Source organism: Rhincodon typus, chromosome 7, assembly GCF_021869965.1.
Source record: "Rhincodon typus isolate 14 chromosome 7, sRhiTyp1.1, whole genome shotgun sequence".
NCBI lineage: Eukaryota > Metazoa > Chordata > Chondrichthyes > Orectolobiformes > Rhincodontidae > Rhincodon > Rhincodon typus.
This window is the reverse complement of record NC_063338.1, coordinates 54,858,457-54,880,344: the sequence shown is the minus strand read 5'-3', so window position 1 is coordinate 54,880,344 and position 21,888 is coordinate 54,858,457. Positions and strand designations below refer to the sequence as shown.

Here is a 21,888-nt window from a genome sequence, read left to right as displayed (position 1 = left end):
TGATGCTGCCTGGCTGCTGTGTTCATCCAGCTCTACACCTTGTTATCTCAGACTCCAGCATCGGCAGTTCCTACTACCTCCGAATATTAGCCTAGGATTCTGAATTACTAGCCTAGTGACATTACCACACTGGCACTGCCTCCACTTGTATGAAATTTGATGACATTGATACATACATTCTTGGTGCTTAATTTAGCCCTAAACTCAAAGAAATTGCATGCAAAATCTGAAACACAGATCAGGCGATAATGTCTGTATGTATTTATGTGATTGAAGTGAAGAATGTGTCAGTGTTATGAAGATTTGAAGTGCATTGGAGGTTAGAATAATATGAATTTAAAAGAAATGTTGCATCAATCTCTGAGTATTACCAATAAATTGTAGTGTTGGTTTGTTTCTATATTTAACTTTGTAGTTTTACTTTGTCCTCATAGGTTTGAACAAGCATTCATTAATAGTCTGATCAGTAATTTTGCCAGAGAAGATCATGAAAACTTCTGGATAGGCCTTCAGGATAGAAATCAGACAGAAAAATATACCTGGTTAATGGCAAATGATAAAAATGCACCAGTTTCCTTCACAAATTGGAATAAAAATCAACCAGGTAGGCAATTAAGAAAATTTACAGAATTTTTTTATACTGTGAACTACGTTATTTAATTTTCCACCTCATCATTTATAAGTTATTGTGTTAATATTTAAACAAAAAGACTAAGTTAAGGATTTGAAACCTTCCCTCATTTTGAAGTGGAAGAGCAAATAACATTTGAAAAGTTGTTTAGTATCCTCAATGAATTCCCTTCCTTGCTTTTCAGGTCATTCAGGTGGTTGTGTTGCACTGGTAAGAGGTAAATCTCATATCCTTTGGGAAGTTAAAGATTGCAAAACCTTCAAAGCGATGTCTTTGTGTGAGCAAAAAGTTACATCTGCTCCACAACCGAAATCCTTCCCTGATCAAGGCATGAAGGCTAAAGCTAAATGTCATTTTGGATGGGAGTCAAGTCCAGATCTTCTGAATTGCTTCAAGGTGAAAAGATTTACTTTCAACGCCAACCGCTTTATACCTTCAGTATGGTCTGTAGCAGAAGACTTAAATTTGAGCTTTTTACTAATGTTTAAGTTGGATCTTATTAGAGGAAAAACAATATAACAATTTACATGCTATAAAAAATCAAATTCTAATCCTCAGCGTTTCAAATTGACTCAGCAAAGGTGAGTGGTTTTTATTAACAGGTGAAGTGGCTTGCAGTTAAAGTAATGCTGCACTATATTTCTTTTTATAAAGAACTCTCTTATTTACAAAATGGTGCTTAAAATTGCTGATATTTTAAGAAATTGTTTCATTTGGTGGTTTTTGTAGGATGAATTATACTAGGTTTCTCTGCAATATCTGTCACATATTTAATGGTGCCTCAAGTCATCATTGAGAACATAACGCTATCTTAAGCAAACTCTAGAGGTGGAATCTTGTGCTGCCAAAGGGAGGGAATCAAAGTAGGTGGGGAACTTAATTGTGCAGGAGGCCAAAAATCAAATTCCTGTTGACCAAATAAACATTTGCAACTAAGTTCTTGGAATTAAAGGTAAATTGCATTTTATGCTGGCAAACCATTTTGCATGTATTTGCATGTCAGACATACTTATTAAAAGGCCAACTTGTTACTTATTTTCCTCCTCAGCTAAGTTCTACTTAAGTGAGGAGGAATGTACTTTGATTCATGACTGTGTAACAGGCAGGCAAGGTAGGTAAATTGATAGAGTTGGACTGAGTAGCTGCTCCTTTGTCCACTCCTCTATACCGTGCGATGGTTGTGATCAGGTGGCAATAGTCTAAATTGTGAGGTGTGTGGAGGATAATCAATGGAAAGACGCTGGGGTATTATGATTGTGGGTCAAGGAAGCTGGCCTAAAATGGAAGACTGTCTAGCCAAGAATAGAGGCCTCTCTGCGAAGGGAGGCATGCTGACTGGAGAACTGTAGAAGGGCCAGATAGTTTAGTTGCCATCAAAGAACAAAGAGAACAAAGAAAATTACAGCACAGGAACAGGCCCTTCGGCCCTCCAAGCCTGCGCCAATCCAGATCCTCTATCTAAATCTGTCACCTATTTTCCAAGGATCTGTATCCCTCTGCTCCCTGCCCATTCATGTATCTGTCTAGATACATCTTAAATGACGCTATCATGCCTGCCTCTACCACCTCTGCTGGCAATGCGTTCCAGGCACCCATCACCCTCTGCGTAAAGAACTTTCCATGCATATCTCCCTTAAACTTTTCCCCTCTCACCTTGAAATCGTGACCCCTAGTAATTGAGTCCCCCACTCTGGGAAAAAGCTTCTTGCTATCCACCCTGTCTGTACGTCTGATGATTTTGTAGACCTCAATCAGGTCCCCCCTCAACCTCCGTCTTTCTAATGTAAATAATCCTAATCTACTCAACCTCTCTTCATAGCTAGCGCCCTCCATACCAGGCAACATCAACCCAAAACATCAGCTTTCCTGCTCCTCTGATGCTGCTTGGCTTGCTGTGTTCATCCAGCTCTACACCTTGTTATCTAACATCCTGGTGAACCTGCTCTGCACCCTCTCCAAAGCATCCACATCCTTTTGGTAATGTGGCGACCAGAACTGTACACAGTATTCCAAATGTGGTCGAACCAAAGTCCTATACAACTGCAACATGACCCGCCAACTCTTGTACTCAATACCCCGTCCGATGAATGAAAGCATGCCGTATGCCTTCTTGACCACTGTATCGACCTGCGTTGCCACCTTCAGGGTACAATGGACCTGAACACCCAGATCTCTCAGTGCATCAATTTTCCCCATCATGCACTCTGAGAGCCCAAGCAGTTCTTATCTGCAGAACATGAAAGTTTATCCAGGTGTCCTTTTAAATGTGGTGCTTAGTTCTTCAAGTCCATAAAATAAAAGTGGGAATGTCAACTTGCTGCCCACCCCACCGCAAGACTCACTATGCTTCTTATGTGCAAAGGTAATGAGCTGACAGCCATGAGAAAAGCTGACACATCCCCAAATGGATGTGATGCTCACTTCCACTCCTGCTGCAGAACCTGTATCCCAGAAGAGTATTCTGCCCTGGGAATGGTAGAAGAATGATAGAGAAAGGCAGTTGAGGAAAATAATAATAGGAAAAGGGTACATGGGAAGAGATGAAATAAAACGAAGAGAGATAGAGGAGAGGATAGGAAGGAAATATGGGAAAAAACAGCCACCTTGCAGGAGAAATTTAGGCACAACTTTGAGGAGTATCTGGGGATGGGCAATAAATGTTGCCTTTCCGGCATCACTCACATCTTGAGGATCAAAAAGTCAGCTCCAAAGTCATCTGTTACAGTTCTGTGGTAAGGTTAAAAATGTGGCACGGCCCCTTTTATTGGAAACTAGACTTTTATTTCAGTAGTCTATGATTATATTAATACAGAATTTCCATTCAAAGGTATTTCATCATGAGAAAGTGTTAAAGAAGAGAACTTGGGAAGAAGCAGAACAATTTTGTCAAGCATTTGGAGCCCACCTTGCAAGTTTCAGCCATTACAGCGAGGAAGTTTTTTTGAATGAAATTTTGGGATGGATGTTTGCGAGGTAAATTATGAAGTTATTATATTTATTAATGCAACATTGATATCCAGTTTTTAAAAGATTTTTTGCAGATCATAATGCAATTTAAATTGGAAAATATCCAGAAGATCAGGCACCACCCATTTTTGGGTCAATTAGCTGTTGATAGTTCTAACAAAAGTTCACTAATTTGAAATGTTTATCTGCTTTTCTGTTCACAGATGACACCTGATCTGCTTAGTATTCCAGCATTATCTGTTTTTAGTTCAGATTTCCAGCATCACTAATACTTTTGTTTTGTATTAATCACTTCTATGACCTAGAAAGACTAGGGCAGCAGCTACATGGGAACCCCATTGTCTGCAAGATATCGTCCAAGCCATATTTCATCCTGACTTGGAACCAAATCACTGTTACTTCACTGTTACGGGTTCAAAATCCTGGAACACCCCTTCCTTAGGAATGGATATCCATTAGGAAGGGGAGTTCCAGGATTTTGAGCTCAAGAAGGAAGCTCACTTCCACCTTCTCAATATCAGTTAGGGTAGGACAATAATGCTAGTGATGTCTATTTGACCTTTGATAAAATGTTACTGTTTTATTTCTTAGTTGTAAGATGATGAATTTGATTGTTTTACTGACTTGATTGTTTGGTGGTTAATGTATCTCAGGAATGCATGCACTCTAATTTCATCCAGTACTTTATCTTTTGAACCACTTCACTTTTACTTCCATTAAGTTCTGTAGTTGTTTAATACAGCGTTGAGTTTGGAGCATTGTGAAATTGGATGTCCTGAGGCCAGCATAGTATCTCTGTAAAAGTTTCTTCATACACCAAACTGAGTTTTCTGATCCATTAAAAAAAGATTTTAAAGCACAAGCACAGTGAGTTGGATTGGAAATCTTTTCTCAGTGTCTATAGTCTGTGAAGTAATTGCTCAGAATTGGCTTTTATTTTTACTATGTGGAGGATGACCTAAATTCCAGAATTGAAGAAGACTAACAAAAATGAGTTATCCACCACTTCAAGCATAACAATGACTTTGAAACCAATTCCTGTGTGACTTTATTCTCAAGACCAAGCGTGTGATTTAAATTGGCATTTCACTGAAATTTTAAAGTGAATGCAAGCTTTTCCATGATTAGATAAGCAAATGGATATTTTTTTTTGGTGAGGCAACATATTTCTTTATTCTTGAAACAAAGCTAGAAAGGTCCATAATATTGATGGTTTGGGAAACAGTACAAATAATTCCAAGAGTATATGCAGCCTGTTAAATTTTACTCACTCTTTCAAGTGTCAGCACCAGCCCAAAGCAACCAGGGTCAATCCAGAAGGAGTAGAAGCAGAAATTCGGCCCATCAAATTTGTTCTGCCACTCAGTGAGACCATGGCTGATCTGTATCCTCAACTCTGCCTTCATGCCTTTACCCCATAACCATCCCCATCCACTCACAGATTGAGATCTGTCTATCCCAGCCTTAACAAGCCAGCTTCCACAGCCTTGTACAGTAATGGATCTCACTGATTCATTCCCCTCTCGGAGAAAAAAAATTACTCCTCCTGTGGGTTATTTGCCTTCCATGTAGAGGAGAAAGGGGAAGAAGAAAGAATAGCTGATGCAACTCTTTTCATAGAAAACATTCCTAACAGTAAGCTGTGGAAGTATTCCCTTCTCCGTCTTTCAGGGCACATTACAACTGAATATCGGATGGCAAACTGAAGGTCGAGATGTGAAGCCTACGTAAGAAAACGGCTGGTTCACACATGGAACAACCGCAATATTTCTCGCAACGTAGAACCTTCCCCCATAAACTGTTACAGACAGATTTCTCTCAATGTTCATCACAGCTTGGATTCTGTAGCACTGTCTGTATATGTTTCTTAAACTGAACTGGATGTTGCTAATCCACCAAATATTTTTGATCATAGAATCCCTACAGTTTGGAAACAGGCCCTTCGGCCCAACAAGTCCACGCCAACCCTCAGAGCATCCCACCCAGACTCATCCCCCTATACCCCACCTAATCTACATATCCCTGAACACTATAGGCAATTTAGCAAGGCCAATCCACCTAGCCTGTACATCTTTGACTGTGGGAGGAAACTGGAACACCCGGAGGAAACCCATGCAGATACGGGGAAAATGTGCAAACTCCACGCAGACAGTCGCCGGAGGGTGGAATCAAACCAGAGTCCCTGGCGCTGTGAGACATGGTTTCATCTGGCCCAGTTGTACTTCCTGGAATCAGGCTTATTTTAATTTCTTTCATGTCCTCTCAACATGGGAGAAAGGGAATTTGTTCCCTTAGCTTCAAGCTAGAGAAAATCTTCCAGCAGATTTTCTCTCACAAAATCCAAACTAAATGATCTGTTTCTGTTAATTCCACCCTCCGGCGACTGTCTGCGTGGAGTTTGCACATTTTCCCCGTATCTGCATGGGTTTCCTCCGGGTGTTCCAGTTTCCTCCCACAGTCAAAGATGTACAGGCTAGGTGGATTGGCCTTGCTAAATTGCCTATAGTGTTCAGGGATATGTAGATTAGGTGGAGTATAGGGGGATGAGTCTGGGTGGGATGCTCTGAGGGTTGGCGTGGACTTGTTGGGCCGAAGGGCCTGTTTCCAAACTGTAGGGATTCTATGATCAAAAATATTTGGTTGGGTCTGACAACTATGCAGGAAAATAACCTGGCCCAGAGCAGACAGAGAAAGTTATATACTTTTGAAAAACAGATGAGAAAGCAATCATTTGGACTTCTATCAATAATCCTCCCATACATTTACAATTTATATCACTTGCCAAATGTCAAAGCAGTGCTTGCTGTAGTATAAATTACTCTGGTAAAAATCTTTGGAATGATATGACACTGTTGTGAAAACCTGATTCATAATTCATAACTTTTTAGTGTATATCTTTGAAAAGTTCCAACTCTCAATTTAATGTCCTGGTAAGTTAAACAGTAATCAGGTCTAAGACAATATTAAGATTGTGTTGATGCTGATTCATGATCAGAGCTGGAAAGGTAAGACCTTAAACAATTGGGAGCCTGCTTTTGCTTCACTAATGGTGCCAGTAACTCTGAAGTGTTGTCCTATCTTTGTTAGAAATATGTTGTTAATTTGGTTTTTCAGGATGATGGAAAGCTTTGGAATTAAAAGGCAGTTTATTTGCATTTCTACCTGGGAATGGACCATGTATGGTATGTTGCCTTAAATGTGGAACTTTGGTTGGAAGTCTATTTTGTTTAATTTATTAACTGAATTAACAGAAACAGATCATTTAGTTTGGATTTTGTGAGAGAAAAGCAGCTGGAAGATTTTCTCTAGCTTGAAGCTAAGGGAAGAAATCTACAGTCAAAATCTCAGAGTGCTTTGTAGCAGAAAGCAACCTGCTTGAATTGTTAACGAAAGAGTTGAACAGGAGCTGTGGCAGCAGATTGGAAAAACGCAGTCTGTGCATGTCCAAGGCCAAGACAAGGGAGCTGAAGAGGCCCTGGTCTGAGGTTCTTGAAGGAAATTGGAAACTCGCTTTGCCAAAAGTTAATGGAAGGAACCACATAAGATTTGTACCTTGAGGATAAGCTGAAACAACAAAGAGAATTGAAGATAAATTCCAAATGACTGTGGCATATCTTTGAGTTGTTCCCAGGAAAAGTAAATGAACTGTCCAAGATTTTATTAGATAAGGGAACTTTTGGGGAGGGGAAGTAAAATGTAGAACTGTATTTATAGCATAAGTCTTTTTATAAGTTATAGTGTCCAGGTTGTGGTGCATGTTTTGTTTAATTTATCTATTGTCATCAGCAATCACATGCAAACGAGATCATTGCCCACCTAGAAAATTCCTTGTTACAGGTCATGGGTTCTGTGGGTCCTTGTGTGACTGATGAGCCTAATCCTGGGGCCACATCTCTGACCATACATTTGGCAGGTATTACTGGGAGGTGGAACTTATCCTTGACCTTGAGATCATTGCCTTACCGTTCTCCGGTTCCTTTTCCATACTTTCACTTGTCAATGGGTATTCTCGAAGAATTGTGTCCCTTCCTACAGGAATTTTCTCCAAGGCATTCTCTGAATGACAGCCACCCATGCATTGACATCTATATTTCTTGAGGGATGTCTTCGAGGAGTCTTTGAAATACTTCCTTTGTCCTCCTCTCGTTAGAGTGCATTCCTTGAGCTAGGTGAAGAAGGTTTGCTATGGTAGTTAGAATCCACATTATAATCGTGTGACTGGTTCAGTGGACCTAGTTTCAGATGACTATAGCCTCAATGCTTCAAGGACACTGATGCCAGTACACTTGCCCTCCAGCTGATGTGGAGAATCTGTCACAAACAGCACTGAGGGGGGCATTCTCAAGCGTTGTTTCTGTCTCTCCCTCCCTCTCTTTCTTTCTGTCTCTCCCCCTCGCCCCCTCTCCCGCTCTCACTCTCCCACTCACACACACGCATGCATTGTTTGTTTTTGTAACAAAATGTTAATAGAATCCCTACAGTGTGGAACAGACCGTTAGGCCCAACAAGTCCACACTGCCCCTCCGAAGAGCATCCCACCCAGACCCATTCTCCTATCCCTGCATTTCCCATTGTCTAACCCACACACCCCTGAACATTATGGGCAATTTAGCATGGCCGATCCATCTCCCCTGCACATCTTTGGACTGTGGGAGGAAACCGGAGAACCCAGAGGAAACCCACCCAGACATGGGGAGAATGTGCAAACTCCACACAGACAATCGCCCGAGGGTGGGATTAAACCCAGGTCCCTGGCGCTGTGAGGCAGCAGTGCTAACTACTGAGCCACCGTGCCGCCCTGCGGAATTGTTAGGGCTAATGGGAGAAAACGGCATTGGGCGGAAGCAGGAATAAATAGTCTCCTCCTGCTGCTATTTTCTATACCTCTATGTTGTTTTACCTTTAAAATATGGATTCATTTGTCATTTTCATAAGACTCCAATATATACAAAGTATTTGGACTTGTATGCCCAAATCATTTCAGTTGAAAAGCCTGGAAGTGCCTACATAAATGAGATGGTTGTGGTTAGGGGACTTCTAAAACATCAAGTCCAGAGAGAGCATCAAGATTTTTAAAAGTTGTACAGCTCAAATAAAATGAGTTGGGAAACAACTCAGATAGCAGTTCCTACTATCTCAGCTTAGAATTTATTCTTTTTATGTTCTAGGGAAGAAGAAAGATGGTTTTGGATTGGATTTAACAAAAGGAATCCATCTTCTGCTGGCTCCTGGTCTTGGAGTGATGGCAGTGGAGTAAGTAACTCCAAATTATGTCTATGCCATTTAGGTTCACAGCAATTCCAAGTTAATTTATACTGCATATAATTTTACAATTCAGTATGCACGATATTTGAATGATTTGATTCTCCAGGATTATTTTCCCCTTGTTCTGAAGGATAGAAATAGATAGAAGAAAAAGACATTGGAACCATCAAATAAAAACAGAGTTCTGGAAGGCAACAGCCTCTTAATTGAAAGGTTGGAAGAAAGAACTTGCACGTATATGGGATGTTTCTTTCACACCCTGAGAACCACACAACTGCTTCAGAGTTAAATGGAGCATAATATCTTGGAGGAATTGTGTTCTTGCTGGTGTTGCTTCCCTTTTACAGTTCTGTCCAGTGAATTTGTTCTCGGTCAAAACTCTAAATTCCATACATTTTCTCAGATCAACAGTATCACTGTTTTTCTTTTGCTTCTTCTTTTCAGGTCTATTTTCTGCAGTCTTCCTCCATTACATTAATTACTGTAATAAAACCAATATCATTAAGAAGTACTCAATAGATCAGGCAGTACTTGTGGTAAAAGGAGCAGAGTTAACGTCTGGGGTCAAACGTTTCATTAAAGCTTACAATAATTACTGTTAGTATAGTTTGCTGTTTATTAGTGTTGATTTAGAAATTTAGCCCGTCTTTCCTGTTTCACAGTCTACAAATCTGTCTCATGCCTTTCCACCCTCTCGCCATATTTATAGAAATGATAGGTGTGCATTGATCTTCAGTACCTTAGAATGTGTTTCTTAAAGTCTATTAATTCTTGGTCCTTTTTCACTATGTATTGCTTTTATTAAAATTGATACCCAGACTTTATCACAGTTCTTTGCAGAAAATTTGATCTGTTTCAGTGTTCATAAAATGAAGAGTCAATTCCAACTTCTGAATTTCAGTTGAGGTTGAGTCATTAACCTTGATGATAAAAGATGGTAGGGATATGAGTGACCTTTACATTCAGTGTCTTGATATATGCTCAATAAAGACAGATTAAATGCAATTATCATTGTTTGACACTAAATGTGAACAAAAATTTCTGATTTAGTGCTTCCCAAGCTGTTTTAGACAAGGATCCACTAAAGAAACCAGTTGAGAGCAGAATTTACAAAAGGAACAGAACAGATTGTGGGGCCTCCAAAGAAAATGGGAGTCAGATTTTTCAAAGAGCATGAGCTTTCAAAAGAAGGCAGAAAAAGGGGATCAGAACATAAGCAGTATACTTATTTCAAAAAGAACATGTTTTTGAGGCTTTAAAAGAAAAATGTAACTAAAAATTGAGAAATCGATTCACTGGTCATCGCTAAATGTTAGTTAGGAATGTCCTAGCCACCATAGATGAGGGCTGTGCCAGTGTTTATTGTATGGCTCAATAAATCAGTGAACCAATTTGTTGAATCATCAGGAGAGCTTATCAAAATATTTATAACTGAGGTAACTGGGATATGATTTTATTTGGCATCCTACCCCCTATAATTCTGGTGATTCTGATTAATGTTGTTTAAACAAAGTGGTAAATTCTTCAAGCATGTTTATGTAAACATTTAATTTGTTTAATTTATTATTAAGCATTCACACTGGACTATTTCATACTTTAATTCCTTTAGATAAATGTAAATATGATCAAAAGTATATTTTTGACAAAAACCTATGGAAAACTATGGGATCATCATTATTCTAACTCTAGGGCATGATATTATAAATATATTTCTCACCAAATAAACCATTCCTGATCAAGCAAAATGACAATTTATTGAATATGAACAAAAACAATGAGGAAGTTCTGAAAGACAAAACAGTAACTTCTCAGATTGCCCATCTGAAGCCAGCATGAGGAACTAACCATCATATTATCCCTTGGTTTCTAGGTTGTTTCTTTGTTTTCACTTGACAAAGATAAAGATGATGATGTCAGAATTTGTGCTGCATACAAATTTGATAAAACGATTGCGCCTTTTCGTTGTGATGAAAAGCTGGGATGGGTTTGTAAAATGTCAAAAGGTAAATACTTTGGTTTTATTTAAATGTGAAAAAGTTATTATTTCACCTAATAATGTAATATGGGCAGTGAACATTTAATTGATTAATCAATTGTTTTATTTAGGAGCTGAACTGAAAAAACCAGACTGGTACATCGATGGTAAGCAAAAGTAGCAGTAAACGCACAAGTAATATTCAGCAGTTAATGTAAACAATAATTGTCTGCAAAGCAAGAAATATTTCATGAAAACTGTTGAGTCACTTCATTATCCCCATATTGACAGAACCACTGACAGAACCAAGGTTGACTCGTGTGCCAGTTGGTGAAGTAAAACAGGACCTGACCAGACTTTTGTTTTACCTTCCCTTTCACAAACTTCACATTAAGAGCAGATGCACCTATCCTGAAGGGATAAGCCTGCATTTCAGCCTCCATGGATTGACTCAGGTCTCTTGTTTGAGAGTTTATTCTGACACTGCCAAGAGAAAATCTTTTAATGGAGAGAAAAGCTTCCGTTTTTCTAGACCTCAGCCTTTGCAAGGTCTAAAAATGCCATGTTTATTTATTTAAGACTTTTCTGCTCACCATAGGCTCGCTTCCTCTTCTAGTTCACAATCAGCTATCCTACTTTAGCTTTGATAGATGGCATTACAATTACAATTGTTTAAAAGTTACAACTGTACAACTACAATTACATTACAAACTAATATTCCATCAGGGGAGCACTTCTTTCTATCCAATCAATCCACTATAGAAATGGGTCGAATTCACCTTAAAGCCTGTCCTGACCCAATCCTCTTCTGATAAGAGAGAAATTCCAGGCCTAGAAATCAAAATATAAATGATTTTCTCTTGCTGTTCATAAATATTGGCCCAGATGTTCTGATGGTCAGGGACTAAATTGGAGTTGCATGTCAGGAGCATGTAGAAATCCCAGCGCAACTGACTTTGAAGGAATTGCCAGGGAAATTGAACATTATGAATTGGCAATCCCCCTGCGTCCGGAATCCTCTGAAGAAGTACTTTTAGTATTGGAGAATATGGAGAATTACAACTACTCTAAGCTTCTTTTAAACCAGGAAATGTTAGAGGATTAAAACCCTGGGTAACTTGGGGTAACTAATAATTTCAATCACCCCAACCCCACAACAACATCTGAATGGACACAGTGAGCTGAATTGCCCTTTTTTGTGCTGCTGAAATAAACGCTCCAATCTCACCTCACCGAGACAACCTGAACTTCCAATCTTCCTGTGCCCACCTCACCATCCTCACCGAACTAGTCAGGACACAACACGTCCACTGACTTAACCCCTCAACCTAACTTAAGTACTTATTGATTTGCTTAGCGGCCTACCCTTAGCACTCTACATATAACTCCCCCCCCCCCACCCCACCTCCACAAACCAATTCCCACCCTCCCCGAACATTTGCTTTGCATACTTACACTTTCAGAGGAGCTGTCAAAGTAGCTTGCTATGCTGCTGGATATTTAAACTTCAGAATAGAACACACTGCCGCAAAATGGAGTGAGGTTTCGATAGTCATTCTCCTTCTGGCTCCACTGTTTCCTGGACCAGTCTCTGCTTTTTGATAACTGAAGGCTCCTGTCCAGGAATCTCCAGTGCAGAATTGATCGAAAGATAAATGATCAGGGTCAGAAATACACTTTCTGATGCTGACTGGAATTTCTGGGTGAATATTCATGTATATAGCCTGGACATGACAGGAATATAAACTAATTGTAATTTCAATCTGATAATCACTGCATTTCTGATCATTTTAGCAGTGTAAGCTTTTAACTCCTATTTCTCTGTGAATAGGTTATAAAATGTATCATGAAGACTGTTTTAAAATGCTGGTGGGAGCAGGGTTATCTTTTAATAGCTGTGCAGCTTAATTTGTATTCATGTAAATTCTGAATTGTTTCCTCTGTGCAGAAGAGCAATTTGCATTTGCACCTTGGATCTTCTTTCAAGGAGCTGAATATTTGTTTTTTGAGACAGAGGGGAAGTGGCTTGCAGCTGCTGTGGCTTGTAGTTTGATGGGTAGCGACTTGGCATCTATAAATACAGCCAAAGAACAGGACTTCGTTAAAAACAGAATTGAAAAGGTAAAGTAAGATCAAAAACGTTGCTTCACAATGGAGCAGATTTTATAACAGTAACAACTGGGATATTTGAATACAACTGGATCTACATTACAAAAGCACTGTGTGAATTGGATCTATAATAATAGCCATCTCTCTGTCTCAGCTCTAGACTCATCCTCTTTTTGTATAGCCATGTCATTTTTACAGCTGTCACATTTATATTGCTTACTTGCTTAGTGGTTGGGAAAGATCCACACAAATCAATGAGAATGAAACTACTCATCAGCCCTCTAGAGGATGATTATGAAGATTTCAACAGCTTTGCCTTTGCCAAAAGTCAAAAAGCATGACAGCCTTCAAGTCTTGTACAGTTTCAGGCTAGATAGCTGGTTTACAATGCAGTGTGATGCCAGCAGCATGGGTTCAATTCCCACACCAACTGAGGTTACCATGAAGGTTTCTCCTTCGCCATTCTTGCCCCTCACTTGAGTGATACACTGATTAAACCTCTCTCTAATGAAAGAGCAATCCTATGGCCTGAAGACTACAGTGACATTACAGGTCACTTCGCATTTATGTTGCAATCAAAAGTAACTCAGCCAATGAATCTCTGACCTTAAATAACCTAATTTGTTTGTATGTATCATTTTGCTTTTTTTTTGTTACGTTGTAACCAGGTATAAAGTGCTGTATAGTGAATTATAAGACAGAGTTTGATGCATTTAAATCTCCAGTTAGCCATATGACAGATAATAAAGAGTGAATGGGTGTTAATTTTGCTTCATTGAAAGCTGATCGGTTACTTTTCACAATTCACAAATTTAGATTTTTGAGTTTTAATCTGCTGAATGCAGTATATATCACAGCATCTCCAATATTATATTCATCAAATTAATGCATTACTTGCCAAGCAATGTAAATATACACTCGACATTCTAAATTCTTAAGTCGTACAGCAATATATTTATCTATTTTACCCTTGTTAAGTTACAATGTTAAATTCATCTGAATTAATAGTCATATTAATCTTTATCTATGGGGCTGTTGATGAGGAAAAAAATACAATACAATTTATAAAACTTATCAGCAAATGAATCCATTTGAGCGAAAATCACAAATACTCTAAAGAACTTCCAAAATAAAAGCTTAATCTAATCTACGCAACAATCGACAAACTAGATTATCTTATCTCTGATTGGACATGGCTTTAATTTAGAAGCCCAGTTTTAAAGCTATTTCATTTGAATTGAACATTTTGTCATTTTTAAAAAGTTTTTCTGAAGAACAATATTAAAATTTACTTCTTTTGAATCCTATCACTGGGACATCCTTGGCAGCATGTGTACTAATGGGTGTTAATTGAAATGGAAATTAAGGCCTAATCCAACCAGCTCTTTGGGAGGCAGTGAGGTTACAACTGAAAGTGATTGTGGCATGGTCCTTGGCCTGCAAATTGCAACAAAAATGCAATCTGAACTGCAGATGTAGCCAAGTTCCATTCTGTACTCCTATTATTCCTCAACACTAGCATCTGTCTTCATTAAGCCATCTTCAATATTCACATCTATCTCTTTTCCCCATAGCTATTAGATTTCAGGCCCAACATGAAAATCTGAAGGAAGTAGAACTACCTCAATTTAACATCATCAAAGCTGAAGACACTCCATTGAAGCATATGTATCTTAGCAGCCAATTCTTAGCTACCTCATTAACTGGTACTTTGATTGCACAATTAGTTAACATTATCACTATTTCAAGGCTGTTGCAGATGTAATAATGTTTTGTAGCTTGTAACAAAAGACACAATTCATGTAATTCTTTTTCATGGAATGTTTGATGTTATTCTGCAGCTTTTAACAAATGGACATGAAAAGTGGTGGATTGGATTATATGCAGAAAATTCCAAAGCTGGATTTCGGTAAGAAATCAAAATAATTGTCTGGTAATGTCATTAATGATTCATCAATGATATTTGCCAAACTAAGTTATTTATTTGTATGTAGCTGGATAGATGATTCAGGAATGTATTACAACAACTGGGATGACAATTATCCAAGCCGTTTACCCAAGCATAGCGGCAGATGCGTTTACGTGTCGTCAAAAACAGGTAATTATTACATTGCACCAATCATTAACTTCTTGTTACAATAATTGGTGACATAAATTTTCTACATGTTTATAAAGTGGATGTGTATAGTGTATCTTTACGAGAACTACTTCTGACCTAAGTCAGCCAACTCCCTACCTGCACTCACCTATCACCATCCCACCTACCTTCCCCAGCCCCACCCCTCCTCTCTATTTATTTCTGAGCTCCCTTCGCCCTCCCCATTTCTGAAGAAGGGTCCTGACCTGAAACGTCAGCTTTCTTGCTCCTCTGATGCTGCCTGGCCTGCTGTGTTCATCTAGCTCCACACTGTGTTATCTCTGACTCCAGCATCTGCAGTTCTTGCTATCTCTACTTTATTAATGGAATAGATTTGACACTTGAGTAATCCCTCTGATGTCAAGAGAAAATCTAGCATGTCACTCTTGTTTTTGACATCATATGTGCCTTCAGTAAATTTGTTTTAAACATTCAAAATACAAAAAGGTTAATATAGTACAATCTTTTCTGGGCAAGGGTAAAGTGTGGGCAAACTGTGACTAACAAGGCTTAGCATAGCACAAACATGTCTAGGCATGGAAGGAGTGGGCGAATCCTGACCAACAGGCTAGACAAGCAGCCAAGAGCAAGGAGTAGGTGGACTCTGGTCAAAAAAGTATATTGTAGCAATAGTGTTGTACAAATTTGGATTAAGCACTTGTGTAATTGGTAGATCACGTGAACTCTGTAATCTGCTGTACTTTGATACTATAAAATAAGCTGTAACCATTGTTCAGAGTGTCAGAGGACAGATGTTACTCTGTCCTTTGGTTCCCTGCTTATGATTCAATAAAGGAGATTGGTAAAATATTCCTCGAGTGTCCAAGCTGGGTTTTTCCTCCCACCACACAACAGCCAGCAAGGGAATCAATTATAGGGAACTTCTGAGTTAATAGGATGGTTATATTACATAAATTTTGAAGTTAGGAGTGATGCAAGCAATGCTGCAGAAGTGGGAAAGGGTCTGAAAACTTTTGTTATGACTTGACTAGGAAGAGTGTGCTGATTACCATGCCCCATTGTTCCACAAGCCATATCAAAATGTATAAAATCCCACGAGACCAACGAAAATAACTGATTTGCCCAACTGATGCTATTCAGGACAAAAGCAATTCACACCAAATTTCATCAGTAATACCAAATACTTGTATTTATTATAATATACCTAATTTTAGTTTAAAAGAAGGAGAAATCCCAAAGGAACCAAACAATTTCCCATTCACTCCAACCCTTCCCAATCCCAAATTACCCAAGCACATTCTCCTTTCCTCCCACTCTACAGAGGCCCCATGGAGTCAAACCACTTCCCCATTCACTCCCACTTTATAAAATGTGAATCGAGTGAAACTCTTTCAGACCTGCTGAGTATCTCCAACAATTTTTGTTTTTGCTCCATTTCAGATTGTACTTCTAAAAAAGAAAATATATCGTCTTCTACACATGAAATAAGAAGACTAGGAAAAAGAATGAACAATATTTCCAAAAAAAAGCAAGATTTAGGGGTTATGTTCAAATCCACAAAGCATTCAAAATTAAATTGGCAACTATCAAGGGATATGCTAAACTAGCTGTATTAGATATAAGGTCTGCATAATGACTTGCGTGAGAACCTCACCACAATTAACATTTTCAGGAGAGATAGGGAACTATGAAAGGGAGTGGGATAACTGTATTTTGAAGAATTTTATCAACGTGAGAATGTAAGAATTTTCTGACCGTTTTGTTAAGACATGTATGATAAGGAGGAACATAATACAATTATCAGTTTGCGTTACAGACCATAAAACAGCAGAGATGAGCAGGTCACATCTGTAGACAATTTAGAGAGCTATGTACAAACAAGACAGTACTAGCATTGGGTGAGTTTAAATTGTCCCAAGATGGACTAAGATAAAAGAAATGCTTATGATCAAATTGAAGGATGCTTTTTAAAATGTATTTTTCCTCTTTCTAGATTAATATCTTTGGAGACCAAAGGGAAAAAATAGTGTTGCTCAGTTTGGCTTTAGGAAATAAATTGAGGCAATATCCAATCGCAAAAAATCATGAAATATTATAGCTGATGGTGCTGGACACCGTTTATAGTGTACCGATTGTATAGCACTGTACATTTCTTGCACAATATTTTCTTTAAAATAAATAGCTTCTTACAGGAACTATTAAATAATTTTTGGAAGCACCGTTCTGAGTATATTAATCAGAACAATTATAAAAACGTTCTTGAATCTGCAAAATGTATGTTTAAAAATGCATTTTAATGTTTTTTGAATTAAATTGCAATCTTGTCCTAGTCACTTCTACTATAATGTTGTATCTGTTTGCGTGTTTATATCCTGACAGGGCGCTGGGGTGATAGCAAGTGCTTTCTGTCTCTCCCTTTCATCTGTGAACGTCACAATATATCACTGATAGAGGTTCACAAAGTTGAGAGTTATCTTCCAGATCTCTCGTGTCCAAAAGGTTGGCTGTATTTTGAAAATAAGGTGATTTTAGAAAATGAAAAATAATTATTGGACTATTTTTCATAATGAACATATTTACAAATGCAGACTGTTAGTATACATTTTTGCTTGTAGCACAGTTAACTTATTCATTTGTGGAGTTAATGCAGTAAAATAAGTATTAAAATAATCTATACATTAAAATTGCAAGATGAAAGTTGTATGCTATTATTTTTGCCATGTTCCTAAATATAATAAATTAGACGCTCTGCTTGATATTCCTCATTAGCAATCGACAAAGAAAGCCAAAAAAATTATTTGTTTAGAACCTTTTATAACCTGAATACATGTCAAAGCATTTCACAGATAATTCATTACTTTTGAAACGTAGTCAATTATTTTGTAGGCAAAGTACTTGTAAGCAGAGTTTAAGAATGCTCATTAGTTATAAGTGGAACCCAAAACCTGGACCACAGATGACTTTTGTTTTCTCAATGACAGTGTTTCCTGTTGTACGCCCCAAAGGATAAGAGTCAGCTAAAACACTGGTATTCTGCTCAAATGTTCTGCAGTATACGTGGAGGAACCCTGGCTACAATAGAAAATGAAATAGAACAAGGTAACTTAAAATAGCTAATGAGATGTTACGTAGTCCCTTGCATATTTTGATTTTGTCTCGTATATAATTGTTTCTGTATGTACAGAATAAACATAATGGCCCAGGCTTTAAAATAGGATGGGGGTGTAGAATAGGATGTTGATCCATCCCCAGAGACCCAAAGACCCAGGCATGTAACTAGGAGGCTTGTTCCACAACCTCTAGAGACTGTTGTGCTCTTGAGCACTTGAGGCCTGTTCCACCAATTTTGCAATGAAAATCAGGGCCCAGATGAAAAGCCCATGTGTCTGTCAGTTGAACTAGAAAAATGACAGAGACTGGATTAAGCTGCAGCTGAGGTTTAATTTAATGTAATGAATCCCTTTTAGCTAAGTGTGTGCCTCGGCCCTGCAATTAAGAATTCAAACGATAGCAGAATTCCAGCAGGAATGGAATGGTTGCAGCAAGAAAATCAATTTTCATCACCCTGCTCCAGTTCCTATTAGACATGGAAAAAATAAATCCGATAGTGTTTAAGAAATGGTGTTACTGTTCAGGCTTCCTGTTTAGATAATTTAATAGCCCAGTGATTTCCATTAACTGTTTTTAATCCTGATTAATTTCCCATTAGTATTGCAGTAATTTTTAACTTGGCCACGGGTAGTAAAAGCTTTAGTCAACTCTGTTTCCACTTTTTTTTCCAATTCACAGCATTTTTAACAATTCAGCTCCTGGATAGATCAACCAGTGTTTGGATAGGACTGCACAGTGATAATTTTGAACGTTGGGTGAATGGGAAGCCTGTGAAGTATTCAAACTGGTTACCAAATGAGCCAACACGAGGCACTGCAGATCCTTATAAAAATGATCCTGTGAGTTTGTTTATTCAAATCTGCTGCATCAAAATGTGCTGTTTATTAAGAAGCTTTGTACAGTGTAAATTTCTTTGAGCAAATAGAGTGTATGAGACTTAATAGGTCCGAATGGCTATAGATCTTACCCCTTCTGCGTCTAGACCAAGTGCATTCTGCCTGACCTGATTGAACTTGCCTGGCTTTTCAGATTCTAGCCCCTCTCGCTGGCTTAATGTACCAGCCCTGAGAGTTCTGCAGGACAGTTCAGACCGTTGAAAGCAGCACCAGTTATTGTTCAAACATAGCAACTGGAAGGCCTCTATGCCGAAGGTTTTTGAGTCCAAGAAATAAAGATTCCATCTCTCTTTTTTCAGGATCCATGACCCTCCCAGACACTTACTTGGATTCTCCAGTCCAAGGTGGCCCAGTGTAAGTTCTAACTTCTGGGAACACTCCTTAATGATGTGTACCTGGTCCACCTACTGGGAAACAGAAGTTCCTATCAAGGCTTCCCATTCTATCTGCACAGCTGCCCCAGACATGCACCTCCTCCCACGCTCTCCTGAGAGATCCACAGGCAAATCTTTGTCATTTTGAAGAAGTTAGAAAGGCACCATTTTCTTGAACGGGTACAAAAGAACTGAAAACTGCCCATTATGACTACCTCGTTATGGCATCAATTTGTATGATCCAAGGGGGAGACAGAACTGTAATATTAAACTTCTGGAAACATGACTTCCCAAATGCTTGACTTACCAGCACAGACTAGAACACTTCCATACTTTAATCCTTGTCTTATATTGCTAGCTGATCTTGGAAGGAGATGTGGCAGGTGTTCTAAACGTTTTGAGTTATATATCCAAGCACAGGGCAGATTTGAATGGTCAGCTAATTTGATAAAATAAAGGACTGTTGGAATTCTGAAACAAAAGCAACAATTTACCTGCTCTTTACTCAGTGGCGTCTACTGTATTTGCTGCTCACAATGTGCTCTTCTCTACACTGGGGAGATGAAATGCAGACTGGGCGGCCACTTTGCAGAATGTCTATATCTGTCCACAAAGCTGACCCTGAGTTTCCAGTTGCCTGCAACGTCAACACACCAACATTTTCCTGGCCAACATTTCTCTCTCTGGTCTGTTGCAGTGCTCCAGCGAAGCTCAGTGCAAGCTGGAAGAACAGCACCTCATTATCCACTTAGGGACCCTGTTGCCTTCAAGATCCAATATGGAGTTCAATAATTTTAGAGTCTGAACACCTCCTTCCATGTCCTTTAAATACTACAACACACCAGACCCTGTCATCACATGGGCTGCTTTCGGCACAGCCGGCATCTCATTTTCACCTCCTTATGGTCCACATTATCTGCTGTTCTTTCTCCCTGACTTACTATTATCTATACCTTTGTCTGCTCAACTGTCTTTCTCTCCCTCTGGGCTTATCTCCACCTATTGGTTACTCTTTTATCCTCACCCCCACTCCATCCCATGTCTTTAGCATATATACTAACCTTTTCTAGCTACTATCAGTTCTGGAGAAGGGTTGCTGGACCCAAAAATGTTAAATCTGTTTTTTCTCCACATTTTTCCAGAGCTGCTGAGATTCTCCAGCTATTTCTGTTTTTGTTTGAGTTAATGGGTATTGGGGGGACCGCTCTTCACTGATTGGAGTCATACATCACACTCCATACATCAGAAGGAAGATGGTTGTGGTTGTTGGAGGTCAATCATCTCAGCCACAGGACATCTCTGCAGAAGTTGTTCAGGATAGTGTCTTAGGTCCAGCCATCTATAGGTGGTATACCAATGACATTCACTCCATCATAAGGTCAGAAATAGGGATGTTTGCATAAGCATCAAGACTTGGACGGCATTCATGCTTGTGTTGAGAGTTAAGCCAATTTTACATCACAAGTGCCAGGCAATGACCATATCCAAGGAAAGAAAATCTAACTATCATCCCTTGAATTCAATAGCATTAACATCACTGATTCCCCCACTATCAACATTTTGTGCACTACCAAAAACTGAACTGCACCAGCCATGTAAATACAGTGGCTACAGTAGCAGCTCAGAGGCTAGGAATTGTATGGCGAGTAACTTACCTTCTGTGCCTGTACACAGGTCAAGAGTGCGTTCAGATTCTTGTCACTTGCCTGGATGGGTGCAGCTCCAACAGTAGTTGAGCAACCCACAAGATTTGCACCCACTTCACCACGTTGAACATTCGTCTCCTCTACCCATTATGTAGCAGTGTGTACCATCTAGAAAATGCACTGCAGGAACTCACCTAGATTCTTTGACACCAACTTCCAAACCTATGACTTTGACCACCTAGAAGGATGAGGACAGTAGGTACATGAGAGAGCACTACCACGTGCAAGTTCCCCTCCAGGTCTCACACCATCTTGTCTTAGAACTGTAACACCTTTGCTTCACTGTTGCTGGCTTAAAATCCTGAACCTTGCTCCCTGACAGCACTGTAGGTGTCCCTAAAGCCAAAGACAGCAGCAAGAGGGCGCCTCACCATTACCTCTAAGGCAATTTGGAACGGTCAATAAATCCTGGCATAGCCAGCAATTTCCATAACTCATGATTCATTTTTTTTTAATGCTTTTCTCAGCCAATTTTCATTTACACTCTCTTACCGAGCATCAGTCATGATACCAGGCTTATCTGAATGCAGAGATAACAAGGTGTAGAGCTGGGTGAACACAGCAGGCCAAGCAGCATCAGAGGAGCAGGAAAGCTGACGTTTCGGGCCTAGACCCTCCTTCAGAAATGGGGGAGGGGAAGGGGGTTCTGAAATAAATAGGGAGAGAGGGGGAGGCGGATAGAAGATGGATAGAGGAGAAGATAGGTGGAGAGGAGACAGACAGGTCAAAGAGGCGGGGATGGAGCCAGTAAAGGTG

At 39.2% G+C, this 21,888-nt stretch overlaps 1 protein-coding gene across 1 annotated transcript in view; it reads left to right on the top strand.

Annotated features, from left to right (window-relative positions):
- pla2r1 (phospholipase A2 receptor 1) overlaps nucleotides 1-21,888 on the top strand; it is a 120,667-nt gene that overhangs the window by 62,561 nt on the left and 36,218 nt on the right. Inside the window, exons 6-17 of the mRNA XM_048599216.1 lie at nucleotides 416-604; nucleotides 816-1,027; nucleotides 3,459-3,604; nucleotides 8,767-8,851; nucleotides 10,734-10,866; nucleotides 10,970-11,005; nucleotides 12,787-12,959; nucleotides 14,789-14,856; nucleotides 14,942-15,045; nucleotides 17,425-17,567; nucleotides 18,027-18,144; nucleotides 18,835-18,995. Of these exons, the coding sequence (XP_048455173.1) occupies nucleotides 416-604; nucleotides 816-1,027; nucleotides 3,459-3,604; nucleotides 8,767-8,851; nucleotides 10,734-10,866; nucleotides 10,970-11,005; nucleotides 12,787-12,959; nucleotides 14,789-14,856; nucleotides 14,942-15,045; nucleotides 17,425-17,567; nucleotides 18,027-18,144; nucleotides 18,835-18,995 (1,568 nt within the window). The remainder of the gene's footprint in view (nucleotides 1-415; nucleotides 605-815; nucleotides 1,028-3,458; nucleotides 3,605-8,766; nucleotides 8,852-10,733; nucleotides 10,867-10,969; nucleotides 11,006-12,786; nucleotides 12,960-14,788; nucleotides 14,857-14,941; nucleotides 15,046-17,424; nucleotides 17,568-18,026; nucleotides 18,145-18,834; nucleotides 18,996-21,888) is intronic.